This window comes from Nomascus leucogenys, chromosome 7b (genome assembly GCF_006542625.1).
Source record: "Nomascus leucogenys isolate Asia chromosome 7b, Asia_NLE_v1, whole genome shotgun sequence".
Classification (NCBI taxonomy): domain Eukaryota; kingdom Metazoa; phylum Chordata; class Mammalia; order Primates; family Hylobatidae; genus Nomascus; species Nomascus leucogenys.
This window is the reverse complement of record NC_044387.1, coordinates 56,948,537-56,966,048: the sequence shown is the minus strand read 5'-3', so window position 1 is coordinate 56,966,048 and position 17,512 is coordinate 56,948,537. Positions and strand designations below refer to the sequence as shown.

Sequence of the window (17,512 nt, the reverse complement as noted above, 5' to 3'; positions counted from 1 at the left end):
AGAATCTAGGTGGCCAGCACATGGGGCAAGAGGAGTTGAGCTGACAAAACCACAGAAATGTGTTACATTAGTTTGACCTTAAAGAAACCAAGCAATTAGCAAACATAAACTGACAGAACTTTAGAAAAGAACTTCCTGTACTATTATGGAGCATCTTTTAGGCACTTTAAGTGTGCCTTATTTTCTTATGCAGCGTAATCCCTACAAATCTGTGTTTACAAAATACAAATTAAGTAGAAAGCTATCCTAGAATATTTAAAATGTGTTTCAGTTTACCTGAGTTTAATACAACAACTGTAGGAACCCAATAAGGGAAAGCAAAGCACGACTATGAAAATAAAGATGGACCCACCTGATTGTTTTAACATCTACTCACCTGCAGTTTGGAGTCCATACTGAAATGCTTTGGCAAATCACATGCATTCCTTTGTAAGAAGCTGCCTACACACTGCATCCAGATACTGACCCACAGGAGAAAGACATTCTAAAGGCCCAGATCTGGGCTGCACACAAATGCCTCTCCCCGCAGAAGCAGTGGGTTCCCAGCAGACAGCAGACTATTAATAGTCTGAATAGAAAACCAATTAGCCTCATAGTGAGAATCCCAAACAAATCAGTAATCTATAAAGGCAGATCTACTCTCCTAGTGCCTGGGGTGGGGGTGGGGGTGGGGTGTGTGTGTTGGGGGAGAAGTACTTACAAGTGCTCCCTGTGGACTGAGATCTCACAGAGCCAGAAATAATCAAATCTTACACTCAGAGCATTCAAACAGGTTTCTGCTGAGAGCAGAACCAGGTCCAAGTCCCCCAAGGCTCAAGTGACACTTAATTACCTATGATCTAATTGAAGTCCAAAAATAGAAAGTTAGGCACTAAGACCTCTCTTTCCTTCCTCTTTTCTTCTTTACCACAGAACCATAAAAGAGTCTATCACCTTGGAATGAAGAAGTAACCATTTTAGCAGTCTGGCCCTCATTCAGTCTCTGTCTACTACACAAGGAGCTCAGAGAGGTTTCAACACACCCGGATTGCAAAGTAGTTCACACCATACATCTCCAGGTCCTGAGCTATCTTCAGATATTCCATTTCAGCTTCATCCCTGTGGGGAGAACGGAAGACACTGTCATTGGAGCTAAGTGAGATGGGTGGAGAGCGGGTGGGCACCAAATCAAGCATTCTGACCCTGCCATTCCTCTAGAGCCACGTCGCTGCCAGAAGACAAAAGCCACAGCAGATACCAGCAAAGCTCTGCCCAGCCCTGAGTCTATTAAACACACTGAGGTCAAGCAGAATTTCCCATCCCCATCAAAAGAGAGTCAGAGAACAGACTCATCACGGTGTTTCTTGGCCTTAATTTCCCACCTTGCCCTTGGTAAACAGTAAACTCGTCTCAAGTAATTCAAGAAGAGTGTGTGGTATGTTATCTTCTACCCTCAAACAGATTTGGGTGTTGGAATTTTATTTAAGTTCTTGCTTTTCCTTTGTGTATTTTCTTTACCTGGAAGGTTCTGGAAATGAAACAGCTCTCTCTGCAAGCTTCCTGAGTATTGCTGGAGGTTAGGGCAAGAGCTATCTGGGCTGTAAAACCCAAGTCAGATCACCTTCATCTAAGTTATAATTTAAAGTAAGCTCTTGAAGTAGCAATAACTTGCAGAAAACTCCCAAACAGGTATCATACTGAAATATTTTAACTCAAGTCTCCCTATGACCTTGTCCTCTTCCTTCTCTCTCCAATCTCCGAATGCTCTCAAGTGAATTTTTAAAAACCCAGCCTGAGAGAACGCCAAGTGTTGGTGAAAAGGTAGAGAAATCAGAAATCACACACATTGACGTAAATTGGTACAATTACTTTGGGAAATTGTTTGACATTATTGTAATAGCAAAACCCAGGGGACCAACAACCTAACTGTCCATCATTAGTAGAATGAATAAATGATTTGTAATATACTAATACAGTGGAAATCTATACAGCAATGAAAATGAAAAAACTATTGCCACATGCCACAAACCCCAATCTGACAATATGATGCTGAGTAAAAGGAGACACAAAAAACAGAATACAAAGTTTAAGATGGGCAACACCAATGCGGAATTAAAAATCAGGAGACTGGTTGCCTTTGGGGAGGAAGAAAGGGGAACTGGGGGTAGGGAGACATAGGTTATTTCTTCCTCTGGTGTTTTCACCTTACGATAATTGATCAAGTTGTATACTTATAATTTGTCTACTTTTCCATATGCATGTTGCACTTAAGTTTAAAAAAAAAGTGTTAGGAAACTGATTGGAAGAAGAGAAAAAAATGTTAAAGGCTAATGAAAACATGACCAATTCCTAATCAAGGGAATGGCAATTCTAACATGAGATACAACTTTTCACTTTTTAGATTACAAAAATTAGATTGATAAAAGACAAGTGTTGAGGATAGACTGGGGGTGGGGGGTGGGACACTCTCATAACACTTGTTGACAGGCATGTATAAACAGGTACAGCCTTTTTGGAGAACAATTTGGTGGTACCTGGCAAAATGCAAAATGCTTACATCCTTTGACCCAACAACTCTTGTTTTAAAGAATATATTGGCTGGGCGCGGTGGCTCATGCCTGTAATCCCAGCACTTTGGGAGGCCGAGGCAGGCAGATCACGAGGTCAGGAGATCAAGACCATCCTGGCTAACATGGTGAAACCCCGTCTCTACTAAAAATACAAAAAAATTAGCCAGGCATGGTGGTGAGCGCCTGTAGTCCCAGCTACTCGGGAGGCTGAGGCAGGAGAATGGTGTGAATGTGGGAGGCGGAGATGCAGTGAGTCAAGATCGCGCCACTGCACTCCAGCCTGGGTGACTGAGTGAGACTCTGTCTCAAAAAAAAAAAAGAATATATCCTCAGAACTACTCAAACAATTGTATAAAAATAAAAGATTGTGCACTGCAGAAATTTTTGTAAAAGTGAAAAACCTACAGATACTCAAATGCCATCAATAAAGGGATGGATGCAAAAGCAATGGAATAGCCATACAATAGAATTCTTAAAATTCAGGCTGGGCACAGTGGCTCAGCTCACGCCTCTAATCCCAGCACTTTGGGAGGCCGAGGTGGGCAGATTGCTTTGAGCCCAAGAGTTCAAGACCAGCCTGGGTAACATGTTGAAACCCCATCTCTACTAAAAATAGAAAAATTAGCTGGGCATGGTGGCGTGTGCCTCTAGTGCCAGCTACTGGGGGTGCTGAGGCAGGAGGTTTGCTTGAACCCAGGAGGTCAAGGCTGCAGTGAGCCGAGATGGCGCCACTGCATTTCAGCCTGGACAACAGAGCAAGACTCTGTCTAAAAAAAAAAAAAAAATCTTAAACTTAATTACCAATGAGTACAGGTCTATATATCCTGACAGGCAGTACACATACCGACTTTATGTCATACGTACTAGAAAAGGACACACACAAAACTGAAGACCAACATTACTCCCAGCTCCCCAGCTCTCCCTTTTTCTTTTATAGACTTCAGTACTGCATTTTGTTTAACAAGCATGTCCTAGTTTTGCAGTTCTTTAAGGCAAAAAAAAAAAAAAAGACCATAAAGGAATGTAAACCAACAATGAATGGGCCTCACCTGGCTCGGCCTCGGTGCTCTGCGTACCAAGCAGTAATTCTCTCCTCCCACATTTCCGGAGTCATCTGATACAGATTTATTACCTACCAAAAAATAGAGCAAAATAAAAAACCTACACATGAAGTAAATTTGGTATTGTTTGCCACTTTTATAATTATGCATCATTTTTACAAAACAGTAAAGCTATTTTTAAAAAGCTACACCCAGGGAGATAGTCACACAGAGAGAGGGCGTGTAAATAAGGCACCATTCTATTGGAGGAGCAACTCAGAAAGCTGCATGATAACTCAGACCTAGGTGCATCCCTCATCTGGCAGTGCCCCTGTTCCCTGCCTGGGCGGTACATCCCAGAGACCACCTCTGACAGCGGAGCTCAGTCAGAAGCAACGCTCACTCATCTCAGGCCTTCACATGCTCAGAAGCCATAGAGGGACAGGTAAAGGCAGCGAGAGGTGAGGAACGGGCCTTTATTACCCAGTGACAGATGAGTGGGGCTATAAAATCGGCAGGAGCAAAAGGAAGGGCGGGCCTGCTTCTGTGGCTAACGAATAAGATGAACAACGCTGAGGATTAAAAACCACAATGCCCACCCCTACCTCATCTCCTCTATCCACCCTTTGCCACTGCAAACAGCTCAATTCCCCAAGCTGAATACACTCTGCTCCAGCCTCCTCTTTGGGAATCAATGATGCTCAACCGCATCTGAAAAAACAACCATGCTAGAAAAAACATTTACAGGCCATGCTAGTCCTGGTGACCCCAAACTAACTCCACAAACCTTTGCTTTTCAATATTCTTAACAGAGATCCCACACTCTTTACTGGAGATTATAAAATATTTATTAAAATTAAATTGCTATGTACTTCCAATATTCCTTCAAGTCCTTTGGTTAGCTTTCTTTTAGACCACATATCTGCTATGTCTTCCTGAAAAGGGAATTTAATCTCTCACCCTTTTTGGAAGCAATTCCTCTTGGGCCAAAAATCCCCGCTTGTGAACACTGGGGTCGTAGTCACCATACTGGAAAGAAGAAAGGGAGAGCAGGCGATTGAGATTCTAAAGACAACTGCCATTTCTGAACAGAGCTGGACCAGTCTCATTCCCTCCCAGCTCCAGGGAGCAATTCAATTCCGATGACAAGTCAAGATTTCAACCTTGCTAGTTTGTTATCCTTGAATGAAAATACAAAGCTGATTATATCTATGAACTGAGTTGCATAATCCTGTAAGAGATGTATGGGTGATGTGCTAATAAGAATGTGACATTTGTATGGAAATGTGGGCATGTTTTCTAACCCTCAAAGAAAGCAGTCACTTCCAAAACAGTAGCTTTTGAATTAAAACACCAAATCACAACTGTGAAAGTTGTGATTAGCAACATATGATAAGAGTCTTACCTATAAATTCTTATAAGTGACTGGTAATCGGAGCCCATTACTAGGGGGATCCAGGAATAATGCAGGCAGTAGTTTTAATATCTTTCACCCAAGTCTCTGAAAAATACTTTGGAAAAATCTGATGTCAACACTGCCATTCCTATTGTACAGACAAAGAAGTGAGTAAAAGGTTAATTGATCTTCCTAAAGCTACAGAGAAGTCACTAATGTGGTTGAAAATAGGCCCTGCATTTTAATTTATCCCTCCGGGGACAATGACTTGGAAATTTATTCTGATTTATAAAAAAAACTCCTTTCTTTCCTAGAAAACTCAAGTCTGATCAGGAAATAATCAAAAGTTAAAAAATGTTTAAAAAGAAACTAACTGAAACATACAGTAGAATATAAAATCAAAGCCTATCTCTTATCAATCAGCATACAGTGGCTCTTCACTTTACCAAAAACAACAAAGCTCAGTACTTCAGTATAATCTTCTATAAACATTTATTCTTTTAGCTACCAACAGTGAAAAAACAAAGGTCAGGCACAAGGCTGCTGTTTCTATATACCACCAAATCTCATTATTTCGTTCGTTCTCTCATTCTCAAAGAGCCTTGAGTTAAGACTTCTGGTGTGTTCTCCAAATGAAGTGGCCTAAAACTACAGACACAGGAGTGAAAGAAGATATTCATCATTAACTTTAAATCATGCCTCATTCCTATATCACCTTAACTGTAAAAGCCCCATGAATTAATATTTCTTTTGAATCTCATTAATTATCTTTCAAATAGCAGAATTATATTGCATTTTTTTTTGAATATTAAGGGAATTAATTTGTCATTTTTTTTTTTTTTTTTTTTTTGAGACAGTCTCACTCTGTCACCCAGGCTGGAGTGCAATGGCGTGATCGCAGCTCACTGCAACCCCCACCTCCCAGGTTCAAGTGATTCTCCTGCCTCAGTATCCTGAGCAGCTGGGATTACAGGTGCACGCCACCACGCCGGGCTAATTTCTGTATTTTTAGTAGAGACGGGGTTTCATCATGTTGGCCAGGCTGGTCTCCGACTTCTGATCTTGTGATCTGCCCGCCTCGGCCTCCCAAAGTGCTGAGATTACAGGTGTCAACCACCGCGTCTGGCCTAATTTGTCAAATTTAAACATTTTAAACATGCCACAGTTTTTGTAACACAGTTTAGGCATTTCTTCATTTAAAAAAATAGGCTGGGCACCATGGCTCATGCCTGTAATCCCAGGACTTTGGGAGACCAAAATGGGAGGGTCACTTGAGCCCAGGGGTTAAGGCTGCAGTGAGCTGTGATTGTGCCACTACACTCCAGCCTGAGTGACAGTGGAAGACCCTGTCTATAAAAATAAAAAATAACTTAGAAATTATAAATGAAAGGCCTTGGTATCTCTCTACTTCTAGGAGGCTCAGAGACGTGATGCAGTAAGTCGTAACTATACTAAGCTTTAACAGTACGCCCTGCAAGGCAGCTGTAGAGTGAGGGTAGGAGCCTGGCTCTGGAGGCAGGCTGCCTAAGGTTTTATCCTACATCTTTCACATAGTAGCTATGTGGCCTTGGAAATTTTTGTGCCTCAGCTTTCTCATCTGTAAAACAGGAATAATAATAGTATTTATCTTGCAGGACTCTTACAGGGATTGAATTAAATAAGACCAGCAAAGTTTTTAAAACTATGCTTGGCCGGGCACGGTGGCTCACGCCTGTAATCCCAGCACTTTTGGGAGGCCTAGGTGGGCAGATCACCTGAGGTTGAGAGTTTGAGAGCAGCCTGACCAAATGGAGAAACCTGTCTCTACTAAAAATACAAAATCAGCCAGGCGTAGTGGTACATGCCTGCAATCCCAGCTACTTGGAAGGCTGAGACAGGAGAATCGCTTGAACCCGGGAGGCGGAGGTTGCAGTGAGCCAAAATCACGCCTTTGCATTCCAGCCTGGACAACAAGAGCAAAACTCCATCTCAAAAAATAATAATAAAATAAAATAAATAAAACTATGCTTGACACATACAACCTGATGTCCAAAAGATCTCAGGTCTCTCCAAATCGGTCTTCTTATTTGTCAAATGAGAGCACTGGCCTTACAGGATCTTGAAGGGAAGTGGGGAGGGTGCTGGAGTACCCCCTCTGAGGCCATGAGTAAGGCATCCTCTAAGCCTCAACTTCCTCATCTGTAGAGTGAGGGTCATAATAGCATCTGCCTTATAGGGGATGATGAGGATGAAGTAAAACAATACAGGTAAGCATTTAGCACAGCACATGGCTCATGGTGAAAGTCAGGTATTATTATTATTGCCATCCTCTGCATTACTTATGACAACATTGATCATTGTTTGCCTCCTGGATTTTTGAAAGGGTAGGATGCTAAAGAAAGCCCTGTTAGTTGTATTTGCAAATCTCTCAACAGTGCTGACTAAGCTCTAATGCAAAAGCAAGCAGATATGCAAAGTTAAAGCTGTAAATTCAGGTTCCAAAGGCATGCAAGATTAACAATCCCCATTATTATACCAAGCTCTCAGCTAGTTCACTGATCAAATACATCACATTTGAGCAATGCAAAGGTGGCAAAGACCCTGCTGAAAGAACTTCTCCACTGGACTAACTCCGCTTCCAACATTAAAGCCACCTTGACGTATGTGTCTGCTCTTAAATGTCTCTTTAAACAACAAGGGAAGAAAAAAATCCTGAAGTTGTGGTAGCTGGTGAATACAAAAGAAAGTCATACCACTCCAGGGATGGAGATGGCTGCTCCTCATCCTTTTATGTAACAGATGCATTCTGATAATGTAACCAGGGTGAATTTACTGGGAAGCTAAGGAAGCTTGGATTTCAGGTCTCTGCACCTTCATAGGCCTGTACCTAATTTGGTACTCTTGCATTAAAGACAATCCCCTAAATTATTAAAATTCAGACCCAGAAAACCTGGACCTACTCCTGACATAAACTAATTGAATTTAAATTCAAGGAGTTTACCATTTAAAAGACTTGTGGAGCCAATACTTAGGTTAAACGGAGGCTCTATCTGGATATGAAATAATTTCCTGTCTATAACTATGAGAAATGAGATAAAATGCTCTGAGTAGGATTTCACAAAAACATAAAGGTTAGATTACTACATATATAGAAAAAAGATAGACCCCCTACCTACTATACCCACACACCAGTCAATAAATTCTTAAACCTATAAATGAAAATCCATAAAAATATCAGAACAAAACACAACAGAGTATGGATATAATAATGGTTGGTAAACACATTCTAAAAGTCACTCAAAACGTACAAAGAAAAAGATTGACCAGTCTTATATGTAAAATAGACAAAAGGTTGATAACTTATAATACATGGAGCGTCTACAAATCATTCGGAAAAAGATGAACAGGTTGGGTGCAGTGGCTCATGCCTGTAATCCGAGCACTTTGAGAGGCCGAGGCGGGTGGATCACCTGAGGTCAGGAGTTCCAGACCAGTCTGGCCAACATGGTGAAACCTCATCTGTACTAAAAATACAAAAATTAGCCGGGCATAGTGGTGCATGCCTATAGTCCCAGCTCCTCTGGAGGCTGAGGCGGATGGATCACTTGAACCTGGGAAAGGAAGAAAGGAAGGAAGGAAGAAAGAAAAGAAAAAGAAAGGTAAGGGGAGGGGAGGAAAGGGGAGAGAAGGGAAGGGAAGAAAAGGGAAGGGAGAAAGAAAAGAAAAAGAAAGAAAAGGAAAGAAAAGGAAGGGAAGGGAGGGAGGAAGGAGAGAGAGAGAGAAAGAAAGAAAGAAAAAGAAAAAGAAAGAAACAAACAAACAATATAGTAGTAGGCAAGTCATAAACGGTTGATTCACAGAACAAAGAAATACAAATGGCCAGTAAGTTTATGAAAAGATGTTCAGTCCCAATAGCAATCAAGGAAATGCAAATTTTAAAAAATATTTTTCTATCAATTAGCAAAAATTTTAAAGACTGATAGTATCTACTGTTCGCAAGGATGTGGAAAAACAGGTATTCTCACACACTGTTATTGAAAGTTAAATTATGACATCACTTTTGGAGGGTGACTTGGCTATATCTATTTAAATTTTTTATTGAGATAAAATTTATATACATAAAATTTACATTAAGTGTACAATTCAGTGTTTTTTAGTATATTCAGAATCTTGTGCAACCATCACCACTATCTAACTCCAGAACATTTCCATCACCCCAAAAAGAAGTCCTGTACCCACTAGCCATCACACCTAATTTCATTTTTTAATCTTTGTAAGTTATAATTTTATTTATTTTTAATTTTTAAAGTTTGTGGGTACATAGTAGGTATATATATATATTTGTGGGGTACATAAGATGTTTTGACACAGGCGTGCAATGTGAAATAATCACATCATGGAGAATGGGGTGTCCATCCCCTCAAGCATTTATCCTTTGTGTTACAAGCAATTCAATTATGGCCTTGTAGTTATTTTTAGGTGTATAATTATTATTGACTATAGTCACCCTGTCGTGCTATCAAATAGTAGGTTTTACTCATTTTTTTTTTTTTTTTTGAGACGGAGTCTCGCTCTGTCGCCCCAGGCTAGAGCTCAGGGGTGCAATCTCAGCTCACTGCAACCTCTGCCTCCCAGGTTCAAGTGATTCTCATACCTCAGCCTCCCAAGTAGCTGGGATTACAAGCATATGCCACCACAGCTGGCTAACTTTTGTATATTTTTTAGTAGAGACGGGGTTTCGCCATGTTGGCCAAGCTGGTCTCAAGCTCCTGGCCTCCAGTGATCCACCCACTTCAGTCTCCCAAAGTGTTGGGATTACAGGCGTGAGCCACCATGCCTAGCCAGTAGCAGTCACTCCTAATTTCCTCCTTCTCCCTTTCCCTGGCAGCCACTAAATCTACTTTCTGTCTCTATGGATTTGCCTGTTCTGGACATTTCATATACAGGTAAGTGGAAGCATAAAATATGTGGCCTTTTGTGTCTGGCTTTATTTTTTGCTTCACATCACTTACATTTCAAATGTTCTTATTCTTTAACCCAGTTATGCCATGTCTTGATATCTATTATAGAGAGATATTATTCCTATATGCCCAAAGATGCATATTCAAGGATGTCCATTGCATCTGTTTCACCAATAGAAAAACAACAGAAAGAAAAACAAACCTAAATATCTACCAATAAGGATATATTTAAATAATCCAGTCCCTCCTTTCTGTGAAATATAGTTCAGCAGTTAAATGAAAATGAGTTGGGGCCAGGTGCAGTGATTCATGCCTGTAATCCCTGCACTTTGGGAGGCTGAGGCAGGTAGAGAGCTTGTGCCCAGGAGTTTGGGACCTGCCTGGAGAACAAGGGGAAACACTGTCTCTACAAAAAACACAAAAATTAGCAGGGCATACGCTGAGGCTGAGGTGGGAGGATCCCTTGAGCCTGGGAGGCGGAGATTGTAGTGAGTGGAGATTGTGCCACCTAGGTGACAAAGAGAGACTCTGCTGTCTCAAAAAGAAAAAGAAAATGAAGTGGGTCTATCTGTTGTGACAGTTTTAAGTGAAAAGGATGTGTGTGCAGAGATTCCTCTGGAGTAGCCACCTGGAACAGCCAGCGGTGTGTCTCCTCACTTCCACCCGTCCCTTCCACACCTGGTGCTCTACAGAGGTTATGCCAATTTCACAATCCCTTTGGCAGGTAAATGAGCACCAACAATGCAGTTACCCAATCTAGTAATCCCTGCCAATCTTATGGGTTTGAAATGTTGCCTTATTGTTGTTTTTTCTTTTTCTTGATTACCTGTGAGATGAAACATCTTTTTGTATTTATGACTATTCTTGTTTTCTCTTCTATAAAGTGCATGTTTCATGCCCTGTTCATAGCATTTGTCTTTTTATCAACTTAAGATTTTTTTTATATTGGGGTTCACCTCTTTTGTCAATTCTATGCAATTCTTTTTCTAGACACCTACCTTTTTTAATGTTTTTACTTTATTTATTTATTTATTTATTTATTTTTTTTGAGATGGAGTCTCACTCTGTTGCCCAGGCTGGAGTGCAGTGGTGTGATCTTGGCTCTCTGCAACCTCTGTCTCCCGGATTCAAACAATTCTTCTGCCTCAGTCTCCCAAGTAGCTGGAACTACAGGTGCCCACCACCGCACCCAGCTATTTTTTGTATGTATGTATGTATGTATGTATTTATTTATTTATTTTTGTAGGCACCTACCTTAAGGGGAAAAAGCATTTGCACATGTACGTAAGGAATCACATAAAAGGATCTTCATTTGAGTACTGATTGGATAATAGGGAAAAAGTGGAAACAAACTACCTCTCCCTCAGAAGGGGAACAGATAAATAAACTAGGTTAATTTATTAGTGGTTACCATATGGCAATTAAAATCAATGAGCTACATCTATATACACAACATGGATACATCCCAAAGTAGATGCTGAGTGGGAAGAAAAATACCATTCTGTAAAAGGATATGAAAAAAAGGGATATGCAGAGTATAGCACCATCTAATCAACTTTTTATCTCCTGGATATTTTTAAATCAGTCAGGCCCCATCCAACCAACCACCTGAAGTGTGAACCTAATATTCTCTCACCAGGGCAACTATCACAGCCTTCTAATGGGTCTCCCTGTTTCCAAAGTTGTCTCACTCCAATCTGTCCATCACACAGCCACTACAGGGTCTATCTAAAATATAAACCCTTCACTGCGTCGCCTACAGGATAAAGTTAAGACCTTTTAAGATCTGATTTTTTGCATACCTCTCCAGCCTCAACTCTTGCCACTCTCTACCTACACTTTACACACTCAATTTTCTAACTCAATTGTACTTTGGCACTCTGTCCCTGATTTGCATTAAAGAGTATTAAGAAACTAAGCTTCCCCTCCCACAATTCTTTTCTCTCTTCTGATCACTAGGAGTCTGCACACAGCAACATGAGATTCATAAATTATATGCCATTCTCTCCCAAAGTCATTTTTAATAAGAACATATTTCCAACACCAAATGGTCAATATACAATCCAACAGGTGACTTAAACATTGCAAGATGGTTTAGTGTGTCATGTGACTGCACCAAAAAAACCCTGCCTACATTTTTTTTTTTTTTTTTTGAGATGGAGTCTCACTGTGTCGCCCAGGCTGGAGTGCAATGGCACAATCTCAGCTCACTGTAGCCTCCACCTCCCAGGTTCAAGCAATCCTCCTGTCTCAGCCTCCCAAGTAGCTGGGACTACACCACCACGCCTGGCTAATTTTTGTATTTTTAGTAGAGATGAGGTTTCACCATATTGGTCAGGCTGGTCTAGAACTCCTGACCTCAGGTGATCCATCCTCCTTGGCCTCCCAAAGTGCTGGGATTACAGGTGTGAGCCACTGTGCCCAGTCCCTGCCTACACTTTTGATTCAAGCATAACTCATATATGGTTCTTGTTAACTGAACCATGTGATTAGTATTTGTATTTATACTTTGAGGGTAATTGTTTCTTTATGCTTTGGAATTAACTGTGTCTATATCATTCCAACAGCTGAAATACTGTAATGAATACATTTGTGCATAATTACATTCCATGTGTTAATGAGCTCAATTTGCTTTCCCTTCCACACTTCTAAAGTTCCTTTCTGTTTCAGAAAGGTTGTGGAAGAAAACAAGCTGAATATAATGGAAGGAACCAGTATGACTTACTGAAGAACTTAGACAAATGTGATCATATAAATGAAACCAGCCTTTAGTGAAAGGCAGTGGTTGCTACCCAAAGACCTCCCTCATGCTAGACAGTGACAGGCAAGTGCCATGTGCTAACTTAGGCAGCCTGGACACTAGGGTTCCCATCCCAGCTCCACTCATTCTATTTGGCCTGAAATCCTCTCCACCGAGAAATGGGCTATAAATTTCATAAAAATAGGCTTAACATAAAAGTATTGTGAGTTTGCACAAATCACAAATCCCTTTCTGAGCCTTAAATTCCTCATCTGCAAAACAGGCATAATACTCTCAAGCCTTGGCTTCTGGAAAGACTACACTGAGTGTCGCACAAAATATTCATTTGTACTGCTTTGGTAAAACCAGAAAACACTATGGGCATGTAAGATCTTATTAATATTATAATCAGATATCCTTTAACTATTAACCAGCAGTCCTAGAAACTGGAAGCATGTCATAGTAAGCCTTAGTTTCCCAAACGAAGACTTTAAGTCACAGATTACCTTTATTTGTAAGCTCCTTAAAATTTACACCGGAAAAAATAGCTAGAACATCCTCCTCCATGTGAGCCACATATGTTGTCTGTGAATCACTTTCATCTCCAAATTAGTAGGATCCAAATTAGCAGGGCTTTCCTACAATGAAATCTGTTTAAGCAAACATCTGCTGGTTCACTGAAAAGTGATTTTTTTCTACAAGTGGCCTTTGAATTTGTGGCCCAAAAATCCATGGAAAGAAAATGTAGCCTTTGAGATGGAAGCCCTTCAAAGAGAGGTGGTGTCCTTGAGAGCCTGGGTCTGCTCTTGCTGGGGAGAAAGCGTGCGAAAAGGAACTCAACTCCATGCCAGGAAGTGCTCGGATTTAATCAAAGTGCCAATGACTGCTTCATCACTGTCAGGGTGATACTGATGGAAAGGACACATTTTTCCTCTTACTAATATTCTTGATCAAAGCATAAAAGGAAGCATATGTTTTAGTTGAATGAGGGCCCATTTTCTGTTTTCTCAATTACTCATTTTTCAGGGAAGTAGAATATTGGAGGCACAAAATGCAATCCCAAAGCCATGAATCCTGCCCTTCTGCTCTTAGCTTTGCCCAAGATTGTTTGAATGATCTTGGGCAAATCACTGAGGGCAGATACTTGCTTTAGTGCCTGCAACTATGAGACGGTCAACAACTCCCATGCTGTCTCCTCACCCCGGGCCTGATGAATACTTAGCAAATATTACATGAGCCATCAAATGATTAAATTGACTTTGGTGCTTCTACTGGTCTGACCAGCATGTATAGCCTTTTCTCCCCACAAATGACAGTTACTTCCTGGCTTTGATCTGAAATTGCATTAATCTACCCCAAGAAGTGAGCTAAGAGTATTTTATTAATTTTTCTAACCTTATAGGGAAATGGCTTCATGAACACCTTTAATTAAAAAGAAAAATAAGTGAAAAGATTATGTTTTAAAATCACACAAGTAAGACCAGGCATGGTGACTCACACCTGTAATCCCAGCACTTTGGGAGGCCAAGGTGGAAGGATCACTTGAGCTCAGGAGTTCGAGACCAGCCTGGGCAACATAGTGAGACCTCATCTCTATAAAAATACAAATAAAACATAAATGAAACAAAATCACACAAGTAATCAAGGAGCCCCAATTCTGGGGACAACTCTTGTGCTCTGGTGAAAGGCAGGGATCAGGGGAACCAAGAGAAGGTGATATATGACTGAAGTGAAAAATCTGAGGGACATGAAACACCATGGCTGACCCTCTCACTGGTCTTGTAAAAAAAAGGTCTATAGTGATTTAATGGAAGTGAACGATTTTCAGCTAACCAGACAGCTCAACTGGGCTTGGTGGGTCACAGCACCTGCAGTGCCACATAAACAGCTAGCATGTCAATCAGGGGCAAATGAAGCAGGGCATTCTCTGAGGGTGTAGCGTAGTGTCCACACACAGGGCAGCTGGTTCGCAAATGAGTTTGGAGTGAGGACCTGGGCCTTTCTGACCTAAAGGCCATGTTTGGCTAAAATTGGAGACCATAAATTCATTTTTCCTGGCTAATAGAAAGGCTGTACCACATGGTTGAGTTTATGGTTTAAAAAAAAAAAAAGAAAAAAGGTTTGTTCAGTAAATGTCATAAACCACATGTACATAATGAGATTACACAGAAAATTCATCTTTCTGAATGAATTCACTTAGAATGAATTCTAATTCATCAGAACGATACTTATAATTTGTGCACACCACACACACACACACACCACACACACACACACACACAAGATTATACAAACACTGGAACAGCGACAGTAGTTCTTCCAAGTCCACAAGTCCCATAACATCTCACTTTCTGGGCAAGTCTCTCTGAAGTACAGAAAACCCAAAGAAAGAGAAGATAGGAGTGATCTCATAAACCCAAATTAACCCCCAGGAAGAATACGTTTTTCTTCTTTGAGCCTACCTTGGCCTGGACAGCGTAAGAAGCCAGGAGCACAGACGCCTCGGGAGGGCAGTAGATCTTTTCATCTAAAATCTGCTTCTTTACCTGAAAGGAGCAACAAGGGAGACATGATACTGTGTGCATGGAAGTGAGCTGTGTAGGCTGATCACAACAGATGGCCTCATGGCATTCTAATGAGGGCTGCCAGAGCAGCCCGTTAATAATTTTCTGACAAAGGGTACAATTTTTTTTTTTTTACTGATGCAGACAGATGGAGAGTTCAGTCACAGAAGTTACTGGTATGACGGCTATGCATAAAAACCCCTTATCTCTTCTCTTCATGATCAATGCTGAAGAGTAAAAATGGTCTCTGTAGTTACAACAGAGGCTGTGTAACAGAGTGCTATGAACCCAAGAAGTGTCAAGAGCAGCTCTGGGGGTGACTGCAGCCTCAGCCCCTTTGAATACACATGGCCCCAGAGGAAATGGATCTACTTTTAAGTATTAACACAAGACAAAAGTCACCAAGGCCACTGAGTTATGATTGCAGAAAAAACCCATCACTCTCAACGTGCTGCTCTGAGGGAAAAGGAAGCAATAAAATTTGATCGATTCAACTTTTAAGTACACGTGAGGTCCAGGAAATATAATTCTTAAGCCATAATGTTGAATTAACATATTTCATTGCACTTAATTTTCTTAGAATGGTGCAACTTGGGATGTTCCAGACACAGAAGCAAGACCACTGCATGACGTGGCGGTGGGACATTGAAATAAACACAACAGGAAAGCCAGCTCTTCTCTCACAGATGTCAACAGTCACCGGATTCATAAAAGCAGTAAATTTTGCGTTGCTCAGTCATAAAAATGCCTTAACATTTCAGTATGGGGAAAATCAAGTCAGTCACACAAGAGACAGGCAGTGTTTCCAAGTGCTTACAAGAAAACCATTTCTATAACATTAGGACATTCTGGGACCTAGGAGATCATTATGTGCTTTCGTTCAAACACAAAAATTCTTCTTAGGTTTTAAAAGTGATTTTACATTCTTAGAGAGAAAATGAAACCTGAGATGTTTCTGAAGCAGTGCAACTTTCTAATCCCTTGGTTTCATTTCCAAAGAGGGGGGAAAAAAGCAACACTATAGAAAAACTGCAGGAGCATCCCTTTTTTTTTTTTTGAGAAGGAGTTTCGCTCTTGTTGCCCAGGCTGGAGTGCAATGGCGCAATCTCGGCTCACTGCAACCTCCAGCTCCTGGGTTCAAGTGATTCTCCTGTCTCAGTCTCCCGAGTAGCTGGGATTACAGGCATGTGCCACCATGCCTGGCTAATTTTGTATTTTTAGTAGGGACAGGGTTTCTCCATGTTGGTCAGGGTGCTCTCAAACTCCTGACCTCAGGTGATCCACCCACCTCAGCCTCCCAAATTGCTGGGATTACAGGCATGAGCCACCACGCCCAGCCTAAGAGTGTCCCTTTGATCTGAAAACATCAGAAATAAATTTGTCACCTCTTTTGCGTGCACACACACACACACACACACACACACCCCAGACCTTTTTTAAAAAGAATTTAGGGGGTTTTATTATATTTAACCTAATATTTGCTGAACACAATATACTGAGGCTGAAATTAATTACAGGAGGGCTATGTGACAGACTACCCATCTATCTCTGGGAAATCATGTAATTAACGCCCCTACTGCCACCTTTTACATTACTGAAACCTGTGAGAACACAAACAGCCCCAGTGCCAATCACTGCAACTGGCCATGAAACTGGGGAGCCACTCTGACCTGCGGTAAGAACATAAGTGAAACTGATAAGGTTTTCATCCTCAGACCAGTTCCCCTCCCTGTGCCTCTGGATGGTCAACCTGTAATTATGAATTTCCTAATTTCTTCAATTCGGTGGGACAATTACTTATGGAATGCCTACTGTGCACTTAATGAGGCTTGCCTTTAAGAGGCTTATAATCTAATGAGGAAGTAAGGAAGAAATAGGACAATTAGAGACACAGCATAGCATGAAGCATGATGTCTGAAGTACCACATATGGGGGACAAACCAAGTGTCACTAGAGCTCTGAAGTCCTCTCTCTCTCTCTTTTTTGTACAGAGTCTTACTCTGTCACCCAGGCTGGAGTGAAGTGGCTCAATTTTGGCTCACTGCAACCTCTGCCTCCCGGGTTCAAGTGATTCTCCTGCCTCAGCCTTCCTGAGTAGCTGGGATTACAGGCATGCGCCACCATGCCTGGCTAATTTTTGTATTTTTAGTAGAGATAGGGTTTCACCATGTTGGTCAGGCTGGTCTTGAACTCCTGACCTCGTGATCTGCCCGCCTCAGCCTCCCAAAGTGCTGGGATTACAGGAGTGAGCATGCCCAGCCGAAGTCCTTTTTTTTTTTTTTT

General features: G+C 41.2%; 1 protein-coding gene across 3 annotated transcripts in view; it reads right to left on the bottom strand.

The window, feature by feature from the left end:
* The window catches only part of NF2 (neurofibromin 2), a 91,187-nt gene that overhangs the window by 36,177 nt on the left and 37,498 nt on the right, over positions 1–17,512 (bottom strand). For all 3 annotated transcript variants that reach the window (XM_012507938.2, XM_030816067.1, XM_003258051.4), the window contains exons 4-7: positions 15,128–15,211; positions 4,550–4,618; positions 3,599–3,681; positions 1,023–1,098 (exon numbers count right to left, since the gene is read on the bottom strand). In XM_012507938.2, coding sequence (XP_012363392.1) covers positions 1,023–1,098; positions 3,599–3,681; positions 4,550–4,618; positions 15,128–15,211 — 312 coding nt within the window. The remainder of the gene's footprint in view (positions 1–1,022; positions 1,099–3,598; positions 3,682–4,549; positions 4,619–15,127; positions 15,212–17,512) is intronic.